Source organism: Haemorhous mexicanus, chromosome 23 (assembly GCF_027477595.1).
Source record: "Haemorhous mexicanus isolate bHaeMex1 chromosome 23, bHaeMex1.pri, whole genome shotgun sequence".
In the NCBI taxonomy this organism is placed as follows: Eukaryota; Metazoa; Chordata; class Aves; order Passeriformes; family Fringillidae; genus Haemorhous; species Haemorhous mexicanus.
In genome coordinates this window covers 2,130,293-2,142,605 of record NC_082363.1, presented here as the reverse complement: position 1 = coordinate 2,142,605, position 12,313 = coordinate 2,130,293, and the positions used below count along the sequence as shown (strand labels likewise).

Here is a 12,313-nt window from a genome sequence, read left to right as displayed (position 1 = left end):
AAATAGAAATAAGCAATTCTTAAAACCCAATAATGATAATTAATAATGAAGAGTAGAGGATAAGAAATCGTAATAAACAGCAAATAATGATGAGGATAAAGGTGCACCCTATAGATGAGAGAGAAGCTTTGGGGGGAAATTCACCCTGTAGAGGGGAAATGCACCTTATAGAGGGGGGATACATCCTATAGAGGGGAAATGCACCCTGCAGGGGGGAATGCACCTTATAGAGGGGGGATACATCCTACAGAGGGGAAATTTACCCTATAGAGGGGAATGCACCTTATAGAGGGGGGATACATCCTATAGAGGGGAAATGCACCCTGCAGGGGGGAATGCACCTTATAGAGGGGAAATTCAACCTGCAGAGGAGAAACTCATCCTATTAGAGGGGAAATTCACTGTGAGACTCCACACACCACCCTTCTATAGGGGAGCTGGGCAGCACCCCAAAGCCAGCCCCAAACCCACCCCAAACCCCTTTATTGTCTGTAAGTGACCCAGACCTCACCCCAAACATTTCCATCCCCTGCACCTTCCTGTAGGAACTGCCCCAAACTGAGCCCCCACAGCCCCCAACCACCACCCCAAAATCGACCAGTTTACACCCAAAACACCCCAAATCATCGCACACCCTGTGTGCAGCACTGGGAGTTGTTCAAATTGTCAGAAACCCCCCAGAAATCGGGAATAACCCCAAAGGAAGGAGCCGGGAGCCCACAATTGGGAATAATCCCAAAGGAAGGAGCCGGGAGCCCACAATTGGGAATAATCCCAAAGGAAGGAGCCGGGAGCCCAAAAATCTGGAATAAACCCAAAGGAAGGAGCTGGGAGCCCAGAAATCAGGAATACTCCCAAAGCAAGGAGCTGGGAGCCCAAAAATCGGGAATAATCCCAAAGGAAGGAGCCGGGAGCCCAGAAATCGGGAATCACCCCAAAGGAAGGAGCTGAGAGCCCAAAAATCGGGAATAATCCCAAAGGAAGGAGCCGGGAGCCCAGAAATCGGGAATAATCCCAAAGGAAGGAGCCGGGAGCCCAGAAATCGGGAATCACCCCAAAGGAAGGAGCCGGGAGCCGCAGGGCCCCTCCGCTCTCTGCGGGACCCTCCGGGGCTCCCCCTCCCGCGGAACAGAGGAAGGCACAGCAATAACAAACCCCCCCGATTTAATTATTATGTGCACAAAGAAAAGAGGAATCCCGGGGTTTCGGGGCGCTGCTCGTTCATGCACGGGAGCTGCAGCGGCGCGGGGCGGGTCCGGAGCGGGGCCGGGGCTCAGCAGCCGCCGCAGCTGCGGGCGCAGGACGCGCCCACGGTCTGGCACAGGCCGCTCGTGGCCATCACCCCGCACTTGGAGAACTTGTCCCGGCACAGGTCGGCTGCGGGGAGCGAGGGATTATCCCTGGATAATCGGGACAACTCCGGGAGAGCAGCGAGGGAAGCCCCCAAGCCCAGCCCCACCGCACGGCCCGACCCCGCCCTGCTCCGGGGGTCTCTGGAGCTTTGGTCCCGCTGGATTTTCCCTCCCCGGGATTCCGGGGAAAGGCGTGGTTGGGATGGGGACGGTCCCGGTTTCTTCCTCACCTCGCAGCAGCTCCTCGTGGGCGCACACGGTGCGGACGCAGATCTCTTTGTTGATGACGTACACCCGGCGGAGGCTGGAATTTTTGGGATAGAAAGGATGGGGGTGTAAAGCGGAGGGGTTCCCAAAATCCCGGATCGGAGGGATCAGGGGGTGTTTCCCCTCCCTCACGCACCTGTAGAAGCAGATCTCGTTCAGGCACTGCTTGCAGGGCTTGTGCACGGAGTAGAGCCGGGTGCAGGGGTACTGCTCCTCCCGGCAGTCTGCGGGCAGCGGAACCGCCAATTCCCGGGAATTCCTCACCCGGCAACTCCCCCCGCCCCGATTGTCGCCTCCCCCCGCCCCGGCTGTCTCCCCCCCGGCGGCACAGCCCGGCTCCGGGCGGGAACGGTCGGACCCCGGCACAGGGAACGGGAATGGGATCGGCACTCACCGAGCGGTCCCGGCTCCGTGGGCTCCGTCTCGGGCACCGCAGCTGAGGGGGACAGGGGGACAGAGGAGGGGGGGACAGGGGGGCAGGGGAGGGAATTTCAAGATGGGGCAGAAACATCTCCCTGCCCCTTCCCTGGATTTTAGGGCTGGAGCACCCTTGGCACCCACCGGCTGCTCTGGGGGGGCACAGCTGGGCTGGGAGACAGGGAACGGACAGAGAGACCCGGGACAGGGGGGCTTGGGGTTTGTCACCCAACCTTCAGGGCTGTCACCCAACCTGGAGGGGCTGTCACCAATCCTGGGGGCTGTCACCCACTTTGGGGGCTGTCACCCTTCCTGCTGGGCTGTCACCCATCCTGGAGGGGCTGTCACCCTTCCTGCTGGGCTGTCACCCACCCCAGGGACTGTCACCCTTCCTGCAGGGCTGTCACCCACCCCAGGGACTGTCACCCTTCTTGCAGGGCTGTCACCCCCCTGGGAGCTGTCACCCATCCTGGTGACTGTCACTCATCCTGGGGGTTGTCACCCACTTTGGGGGCTGTCACCCACCTGGGGTCGGGGCTGGCACGGTTTCCTGCTGGGATTGCTGCTGGGATTGGTACCGGAACTGCTCCTCAGGGGCTCGGGGGGTGACATCTGCAAGGAGAGACCCAGTGCAGGGACACCCCCAAATCCTGATCCCTCCCCCGGCATCCCACAGGGAAACACTCACCGTGGTAGTCGTAGTAATCCTGAATTTCTGGGGATAAAACAGAAACAGGCTGAGGGAGGGTTTGGGAGAGAGCTCATCCCGCGGAGACTGGGAGTGGGAAATGAGATCCCTGGGATTCTGTAGTGGGTTGGGAAAACTCCCTCCAGCCCCTCCAGGGATGAGCTGGGGCCACTTCCCACAGGTGGGGATTGGGGATGGATGAAGGTGCAAAAATAATTGGATAAAGTGCTAATAAATAGTTGGATAAAGGTTTAATAAAGAATTGGATATAAGGTTAATAAAGTATTAGATAAAGGGCTAATAAAGAATTGGATAAAGGTTTAACAAGGAGTTGGATAAATGTTTAATAAAGTATTTGATAAAAGTTTAATAAGGAATAGGATAAAGGGTTAATAAGGAATTGGATAAAGGGTTAATAAAGGATAAAGGTTTTAAAAGGAATTGGATAAAAGTTTAATAAGGAATTGGATAAAGGGTTAATAAAGTATTAGATAAAGGGTTAATAAAGAATTGGATAAAGGTTTTACAAGGAATTGGATAAATGTTTAATAAAGAATTGTCAGCGAGAGCAGGGGAGGAGCTGGGAAGGCCGGGAATTCCAAGGGCGGAGGAAAAGGACGGAGCACAGGAGGGAGGGATCAGAGGGACGGGTGTGTGTCTGTCCGGATCAGAGGGATGGGTGTCTGTCTGTCCGGATCAGAGGGATGGGTGTGTGTCTGTCCGGATCAGAGGGACGGGTGTCTGTCTGTCCGGATCAGAGGGATGGGTGTCTGTCTGTCCGGATCAGAGGGGTGGGTGTGTGTCTGTCCGGATCAGAGGGACGGGTGTCTGTCTGTCCGGATCAGAGGGACGGGTGTCTGTCTGTCCGGATCAGAGGGACGGGTGTGTGTCTGTCCGGATCAGAGGGACGGGTGTCTGTCTGTCCGGATCAGAGGGGTGGGTGTGTGTCTGTCCGGATCAGAGGGACGGGTGTCTGTCTGTCCGGATCACAGGGGTGGGTGTCTGTCTGTCCGGATCAGAGGGACGGGTGTCTGTCTGTCCGGATCAGAGGGACGGGTGTGTGTCTGTCCGGATCAGAGGGATGGGTGTCTGTCTGTCCGGATCAGAGGGGTGGGTGTCTGTCTGTCCGGATCAGAGGGACGGGTGTCTGTCTGTCCGGATCAGAGGGGTGGGTGTGTGTCTGTCCGGATCAGAGGGACGGGTGTCTGTCTGTCCGGATCAGAGGGACGGGTGTCTGTCTGTCCGGATCACAGGGGTGGGTGTCTGTCTGTCCGGATCAGAGGGACGGGTGTCTGTCTGTCCGGATCAGAGGGACGGGTGTGTGTCTGTCCGGATCAGAGGGATGGGTGTCTGTCTGTCCGGATCAGAGGGGTGGGTGTGTGTCTGTCCGGATCAGAGGGGTGGGTGTGTGTCTGTCCGGATCAGAGGGATGGGTGTCTGTCTGTCCGGATCAGAGGGGTGGGTGTGTGTCTGTCCGGATCAGAGGGGTGGGTGTGTGTCTGTCCGGATCAGAGGGATGGGTGTGTGTCTGTCCGGATCAGAGGGGTGGGTGTGTGTCTGTCCGGATCAGAGGGACGGGTGTCTGTCTGTCCGGATCAGAGGGACGGGTGTGTGTCTGTCCGGATCAGAGGGGTGGGTGTGTGTCTGTCCGGATCAGAGGGACGGGTGTGTGTCTGTCCGGATCAGAGGGGTGGGTGTCTGTCTGTCCGGATCAGAGGGACGGGTGTGTGTCTGTCCGGATCAGAGGGACGGGTGTGTGTCTGTCCGGATCAGAGGGACGGGTGTCTGTCTGTCCGGATCAGAGGGACGGGTGTGTGTCTGTCCGGATCAGAGGGATGGGTGTCTGTCTGTCTGGATCAGAGGAATGGGTGTCTGTCTGTCCGGATCAGAGGGACGGGTTTGTGTCTGTCCGGATCAGAGGGAGGGGTGTCTGTCTGTCCGGATCAGAGGGACGGGTGTGTGTCTGTCCGGATCAGAGGGACGGGTGTCTGTCTGTCCGGATCAGAGGGACGGGTGTGTGTCTGTCCGGATCAGAGGGATGGGTGTCTGTCTGTCCGGATCAGAGGGGTGGGTGTCTGTCTGTCCGGATCAGAGGGACGGAAGGGGCGGGGCCGTCTCAGCGCGAGGCTCTCACCTGCCTGCTGGTCGTACTGGGAGTACTGGACTGGCTCGGGGTAGGTGATGCCCTCGAACCTGCTGAACTGTCCCTGCACCAGGAGCACTGCGGGACAGGGCTGGGGTCAGCGGGGCACAACAGCCCAACCCGGGATCTGGGATTCCCATGGGCACCCCAAACCGGGATCTGGGATTCCCATGGACACCCCAAACCGGGATCTGGGATTCCCGTGGACACCCCAAACCAGGATTTGGGATTCTCATAGACACCCCAAACTGGGATCTGAGCTTCCCATGGACACCCCCAACCGGGATCTGGGATTCCCGTGGACAACCCAAACTGGGATCTGGGATTCCCACAACACCCCCAACCGGGATCTGGGATTCCCGTGGACACCCCCAGCCCAGGGATTTGGGGTTCTCTGCTCCCACCATCCCCCCAGTCCCACGGACACCCCCTGCCCAGGATTTGGGGTTCCCACGGACACCCCCAGCCTGACCCTGCTCCCACCATCCCCAATCCCACCCCTCTGTCCTCAGGGCCCCGTGGCCCCAGGAGAGCGGGAGAAGGATTTGGGATGCTCAGGGATGCAGGATCAGCCCTGCCCGGGGTCCCTGCAGCACCCAGGTGACCCCAGGGGTGACCCCAGAGGATCCCGGCTGCCACGGCCCCGCTGCCCCCGGGATGCTCCAAGGCCTTCCATCCCCTGGGAGCTCATCCGGGGGAAACTGCTCCAAATCCAGCACGGAAGAGTCGGATGGACTGGAATCCCTGGGAAGGGTCTGGAATCCCAGGAAGGGACCAAAATCCCTGGGAAAGGACTGGAATCCTGGGAAGGGATGGGAATCCCCAGGAAGGGGGATCTGCTCAGCCCACGCTCTATCCCTCTGCTCCATCCCTCTGTGTCCCAGGACAGGAGCACCCCTGGGTCGGGAATGCTGCCGGGACAGGGTTGGAGGCTCCAGCCCCCTTCCCTCTCCCCGAGATGTTTCCCTGTGTCCCCTCCCCTCCTTTCACCCAAACTTCTCCTGGCTCCGGCTCCGTCCCCTCCCTGCTGGCTGCCACCCCCTCTGCCAGCCCCCCAGGGCTACAAACCTCATTTCCCTGGATTTTGTCCCAGTTTTGTGCCACCTCCCTGTCCCAGCTGGCTCGGAACCTCGTGGGTCCGGCTCAGAGCCATTCCCAGCCTAGAGCTGAGCCCAAAGTGGGATTTGGGGGAATTTTGGGGAGGAACAGGGAATGAGTGATGGTGCAGCCACCCAAAGATCACTGGGGGTTGTGGCCACCTCTTGATCATCCCTGCAACGATGCTTTAGTAACAAAAATTAACACTTTGCACCCTAAAAATGCATTTTTGGAGGCTTTGATCCCCAGAATGAGATTCTGGAAGGTAAAAATGAGGCTTTGGGCCAAAACAATGAGTATTTGGGTCTATAAATGAGACTTTGGCCTCTAAATGAGAGGCTTTGGACTTTCAAAACCAAACTTTTGGCCTTAAAAATGAGATTTTGGGCATTCAGATGAACCTTTAGACCTCCAGAAGTGCACATGGGACTTCGAAATGAGGGTTTGCACCATAAAAAATGAGGTTTTCTATCACAAAATCAAAGTTTTGGGCTCCAAAAGTGAAGATTTAGGACCTAAAACTGAGGTTTAGGGATATTAAAATGAGGTTTTGGGGACACAAAAATGAGGGTTTGGGACCTAAAAATGAGGGTTTGGCACCTAAAAATTAGGATTTGGAACATAAAAATGAAGTTTTGGGATGCAAAAATGAGGCTTGAGGGCACAAAAAAATTAGGTTTTTATCTCTAGAAATGGGGTTTATATCCTGAAAATGACAGTTTGGACCCTCCAGTTGTGTATTGGGGTTTAAAACCGAGGAAAACCGGTAAAAGTGGATCTAGGAAATGTGGATTGGGATGATCCAAACGCTGCTGGGGGTTCGGGGGTGGCACCTGGGGCTGGGGACACTCACCTGGCAGACACAGCACCAGGAGCTCCGCCGCTCTCATCCTGCTGGAATGACGGGAAAGGGCGGGAGCGCGGCCGGGATGCAGCCGAGGAGTCTGGATGTGAACAGAGGGAATTCAGAGGGAGGAGACACTCGGGGACACGTGGGGACACTCAGGGACTCTGCCCCATCCCGGGTGTCCCCGGGAGCTGGCTCCAAAAACATTCTCCCCCTCCCAGTCCTCAGAAACCAAAGAATTTCCCCAAAAATGCTTCCCGCCCATTCCCAGGGGATTTGCAAGGACCAAAGCCCGGAATATCCCGCGGGCAGAGCGGGGAGGAGAAATCCCGCCGGGATGCGGGGTCACCCCCGGCATCATTCCTGGGATGTCGGGATCCCTCCTGGGGAGTCGGGATCACTGCCAGGATCATTCCTGGGATGCTGGGATCGCCCTCAGGATCGCTCCCAGGATGTCAGGATCATTCCCGGGATGTCGGGATCACTCCCGGGATGTGGGAGGAGAGGTCCAGACCTCCCGGAGTGGAAATCTGGGGCTCCTTTCCCGAGGTTTCCAATTCCTTGGGTGAGGAATTGTTTCGGGGGGTTGCTGCATTTGCTGGGGCGTCCCCTAAATCCAAAGGAAGGTGAGGATTTGAGGAGAAAATCCCGGATTTTGAGAGGAATCCCGTGGGGTTGGGCGGCCTCTGACGCTTCCCGGCGTTTTCCAAGCCTGCTGCTCCCGGCGGGACGAGGGGCCAAGGCCGGGAGCCGCCAGGAATGCCGGCCGCCCTTCCCCCATCCCCAGCCAGCTCCAGGGGAAAAATCAGGGGAAAAAGAGAAATTTTCCCCCCAAACTCCTCTGAAATCCAGGGGAAGGGGTTTGAGGATGAATCCTGCCGGCATTCCAGGTGCTCGGTGGGGGGATCCTCCCCGGGCTCTCCCGGCTCTGCTGCCAGAGAGGGGAAACTGAGGCACGGGGGAGAGGAGCCCTTTGGAACCCAATCCCTGTGGAGCGGGAACATCAACCCCCCGTGCCGGGAGAGCTTCCCGGAGAGATCCCGGGGAACATGGCTCCAGCCCCACAACACCCGGGAAGGGTCAGTGGGACCGGCCACAGCCGCTCTGGAGTGTGGGATCCTCCAGGGATTCCATCCCACACCAGCCCCAGTGTGGGATCCTCCAGGGATTCCATCCCACACCAGCCCAAGTGTGGGATCCTCCAGGGATCCCATCCCGCACCAGAATTTGGGATCCTCCAGGGATCTCATCCTGAACCTTCCAGGGATCCCATTCCACACCAGCTCTAGTGGGATCCTCCAGGGATTCCATCCCAGTGTGGGATCCTCCAGGGATCCTATCCTGGACCTTCCAGGGATCTAGCTCTAGAGTGTGGGATCCTCCAGGGATCCCATCCTGCACCAACTCCAGACTGTGGGATCCTCCAGGGATCCCATCCTGCACCAGAATTTGGGAAGCTCCAGGGATCCTATCCTACACCTTCCAGGGTTCCATCCCTCTCCAGAGTGTGGGATCTCCAGGGATCCCATCCTACACCTTCCAGGGATCCCATCTAGCTCCAGAGTGCGGGATCTTCTGGGGATCCCATCCCACTCTGTCCCCAAAGTCCCGTTTCCCAGCCACCCCGGTCACTGAAGGCACCTTCCAGGGCCCTTGTCCCGCACCAAACCCAGCGTGTGGCACCCTCTGGTCCCCAGGGGCTCCCCAGCACCATCACGGCACCCTCAGGACCCCATCCTGCAGCCCCACCAAACCAAGCCCCTTCCCCACAGAGCTCATCCCACGGGAACCTGCTCCTCCTCCTCCTCCCCATTCCAGGACTGGAGCTGCTGGAGGTGCTGACTCCAGACCCTCCCTGGCTCCGGGAATCTGCAGAGTCGGTCCCAGGCTGGGCTGGGTCAGCTCAGCCCCGGCTGTGCCTCGGTGGGACCGGCCCTGTCTGCTCCCCACGGCCCAGGAGCCGGCCCGGAACGTCCCGGGGTTAAAGGAACCGGGATGAACCGGACCAGCGGCACCTCCGGAGGCCTTGCCAGGCTGGCAGAGCTGGGGTCCGGGACAGCTCCTGGGGCCTGACTGGGGGTCTGGGGTGGGCTGGGGGTGCCCATCCCGAGCTCTGCTGGTTCTGCAGGTGCCGGGATCCCGTGGGATGGCAGAGCCAGCGTCCTGTGGATCCAAGTAATCCTGGTCTGTGCCTGGATCCCAACAGGGAGGGAGGGATGGATGGATGGATGGATGATGGATGGATGGATGGATGGATGGATGGATGGATGGATGGATGGATGGATGATGGATGGATGGATGATGGATGGATGGATGGATGGATGGATGGATGATGGATGGATGATGGATGGATGGATGGATGATGGATGATGGATGGATCCATGGATCCATTGGTCCATGGATGGGTGGATGGAGGGAGAGACACCACCTCTGGAGCCATCCCCCACCATCCTCCCGCCCTCCCAAGGACACGGCTCCGCAGTGCCCTCTTTGCCAGCCCTGCTTCCAGCCTGCACAGCTTCTCCCGAGCTCCAATTCCCTGAATTTCCCCCAATCTTGGCCGGAGCTCGCAGGGTTTGGCCGCGGGACGGGGACAGTCGGGTCACGTCTGCCCCGATGGCGACGCCAGCGGCTGCTCCCGACGGAGACCCCGGAGCGACGCCGACGCCCCCACGACATGCTCACGACATGCCCACGATGTCCCCACGACATCCCCCCTTCACCGAGGCCACCGAGGAGGGGATGAAGCCGCCTCCAGCCTCGTTCCCCCCGTCCTCCCCCGGCCCGGCCGCTCCCCGCCGGGAGGGCCCCGCTGTTCCCCCTTCCCTTCCCCAGGCTCCGCTCCGTCCGTGCAGGGGTCCGGCGGCTCCGACCGCGCCAGATGTTTTTGCAACGGCACATCTGGGAACAATCAACCCCGGAGAAAGAACACCACAGTCCCTTTCATTCTGCTAAACCCCACCTTCCCCCAGCCTCCCAGCCTTTCCCCCCTCCCTCAGCTTTTTTTTTTTTCTTCCCATTTTCCTTTTTTTTTTCTTTTCCTTTTTTTTTCGTTTCTTTTCTTTTTTTTTTTTTTTTTTTCTTTTTTTTTGAGCTCTCCCGTTGCTAGAGAGTGGGAGAACAAAGGGAATATTAAAGGATTCCAATTTTTTTGGCCCCCCCACCAGAGGTAAGGAACTTGGTGCCCCCATCCCTGTTTTCACATCACCTTTTCCTCAGGGGCCCGTTCCCCAAAAATAAATTGGAATAAAAGATCCCTTTTCTACAATCTCTTTCCAGGATAAAAAAAAAAAAAAAAAAACCAAACCCAAAACAACCAACAAACCCACGGCTTCCTCCAGGCTTTAGGGTATTTTTAGACTTTCTGGAAGTGGTTAAAAATCTCCAGTAACTGTCAGGCCTCAAAGAAGGGCCCCCTCCCCCCGCGGCTGCCGTTCCTTCAGCCCCCCCAAAAATCAAGAGGGTTTGGCTTTGTGAGGTTAAAAAGCTGAAAACAACTTTTCCAAGCTCTTAACCGATGGAGTTTTAAAGGTGATTTCACAAAGTCCCCAAAATGGGGGTTCCGCCCCGTTTGCTGCTGGGAGGGGGTCCCCGGAATTCCTGGGAATTGGGGGGGGTTTCCCTCGCCTGCTCCTTACCAGTGAGCGCCGGCTCTGCCCTCGCCTCGGTCTCCTCTCTGCTTCCCCAAAACTCTTGAAATGGGAGTCCGAAAAAACAAAAAAACCCAAAAAACCTCCTACCTCCAGCACGGGGGATCCGCTGGGTCCTAAAGCCACACCTGAGCCGGCCCCTTCCTCCTCCCGCGCTGCCTGGGAGGGGGAAAGCCGGGAAAACCCACCAATAACCCCAAACAGCCATCCGTGAGAACGCACCGCGGCCAGGGGCGCCGGGGACGGGGTGCTTTGTTGTTTTTGGGGTTTTTTTTCCCGGCGGGATGAGTTTTAAATCCATGGAAAAGCGAGGAGGGGGGAGGATCCCGCGCGGAGCGGGCCGGGGTTTGTGGGGCTGCGGGGAGGGAGGGATGGAAGGAGCAGCTCCGGGGATTTTTCCGCCGCTTCGTCAGTTCTTGGGGAAAAAAAATCACTGCACCCCCAAAATCTGGGATCCTGAGATCACAGCACCCCTCCCGATCCAGGGGTGGATTCCCATTCCCCCCCAGCAGCGAGGATGCTGCAGCCCCGCGGGGGATTTGTCCCGGGACGGGGCGGGAAAATATCCCAGATCACCCAAATCCCGCTTTCCCAGCCAGGCCGGGGCTGCGGGAGGCTCTGCAGCCCCCGGTGCCGGCCTGGGGCCCCTTTCCCCGCTCCTGGAGGAGGATCCCGGCGGGATCGCGATGATCCCGAACCCCCCGAGCTCAGCAGGGACACAGAGCCAGAGCTGGGCGGTGAATCCTGCAGGTTTGGGGTGAAAAACCCAGGAAAGGAGCGGAGGGAGGGCACTGGGGTGGAGGGAGGAGGTCTCTGGAGACGGGAATGGGGGTGAGCAGATTTTCTCCCGTGGGACTGGATTCCCAGCAGCCCACGCTGGATTGTGCCGAGGGCTGAGCACCAGGACAGGCTCTGAGAGCTGCAAAATGCAGGAAAAAAAGGGATTTTCAGAGCATGATGAGAGGCAGATGGGGCGGGAAGGTGCTCCTATCTCCTCTCCTCTGGATTTCCAGGCTGAGGAATGGATAAAACCACCCAAAGGACCCCAAAACCACGTCAGTTTCCAGGCTGAAGGATGGGTAAAACCACCCAAAGGACCCCAAAACACCTCATTTTCCAGGCTGAAGGATGGGTAAAACCACCCAAAGGACCCAAAACCACCTCAGCTGCTCCACCGAGCTCCTGCCGGCCCCCAAGTGCAGCGCTGTCCCCATCCCAGCCCTGTTCAGCTCCAGCGGGGGCAGGAGCTGCCTGTCAATAATTAAATGAACTTGGCCACCCCCGGGGCCGAGAACACCCTCCGGGCCCATCCAAGCCAAACACCGGAGCGGAGCGCGCGGAAATTCCAAGGGGAAGCGGCTCCCGGGTGCCTCTGCTTTGGATGCCGCCAGGAACAGGCAGAACTCCCGAGGGCTCGGAGCGGGGAGGGTTTTTCCAGGCTCGGGAAGCCTGGGTTAACAACCGCAGCCTTGGCCGGGCCTTCAGGAAACCTCTTACCTCTGCTTGTGCCTCATTTCCTGACCTAATCCCAGCTCCCCAGGGCAGAGAGGCGCCGCCGGCGCTCGGAGGGGTTTCAGACTTTCCATGGAAGCGAATCCCTGCAGGAAGCAGCCCGGGATCCTGGGAGGCAGCTGGAAAACCCCGGGAGGGGCCGGGGCAGCACAGACCCCGGGGGAGCTGCTCCTTCCCTGTGGGATGCGGCATCGCCGCCTCCCGGCTTTTCCTCGGTGGAAGGAGCGAGGTTTCAGAGTCTCAGCCAGGACACCTGGGCTTTTCCAGCGATTATTGTTATTTTCTAGGAAATTCCAGCTGGAGAGAGGTTGTTCAGCCCAGTTTGGGCTGCAGGAATCC

At 58.5% G+C, this 12,313-nt stretch overlaps 1 protein-coding gene and 1 long non-coding RNA gene across 4 annotated transcripts; both read right to left on the bottom strand.

Moving 5' to 3' along the window:
* Positions 1-3: 3 nt before the first annotated feature.
* On the bottom strand, positions 4-550 carry LOC132337900 (uncharacterized). Its single transcript, XR_009489292.1, has 2 exons — positions 342-550; positions 4-223 (listed from the first exon to the last, which is right to left on the bottom strand). It is a non-coding gene; the product is annotated as an uncharacterized LOC132337900 (long non-coding RNA).
* A 597-nt stretch (positions 551-1,147) lies between these two features.
* Positions 1,148-10,749, bottom strand: MFAP2 (microfibril associated protein 2). Of its 3 annotated transcripts, none has more exons than XM_059866900.1 (9): positions 10,685-10,749; positions 6,819-6,909; positions 4,859-4,945; positions 2,725-2,751; positions 2,562-2,648; positions 2,014-2,055; positions 1,756-1,843; positions 1,583-1,656; positions 1,148-1,377 (listed from the first exon to the last, which is right to left on the bottom strand). In XM_059866900.1, exons 2-9 carry the CDS (start codon positions 6,853-6,855, stop codon positions 1,274-1,276), a joined length of 546 nt encoding a protein of 181 aa, XP_059722883.1. In that variant the 5' UTR covers positions 6,856-6,909; positions 10,685-10,749; the 3' UTR covers positions 1,148-1,273. The 3 variants fall into 3 exon arrangements, with proteins under 3 accessions (XP_059722883.1, XP_059722882.1, XP_059722881.1); XM_059866899.1 differs by lacking the exon at positions 10,685-10,749 and adding an exon at positions 10,553-10,680; XM_059866898.1 differs by lacking the exon at positions 10,685-10,749 and adding an exon at positions 10,451-10,604.
* Positions 10,750-12,313: the final 1,564 nt, after the last annotated feature.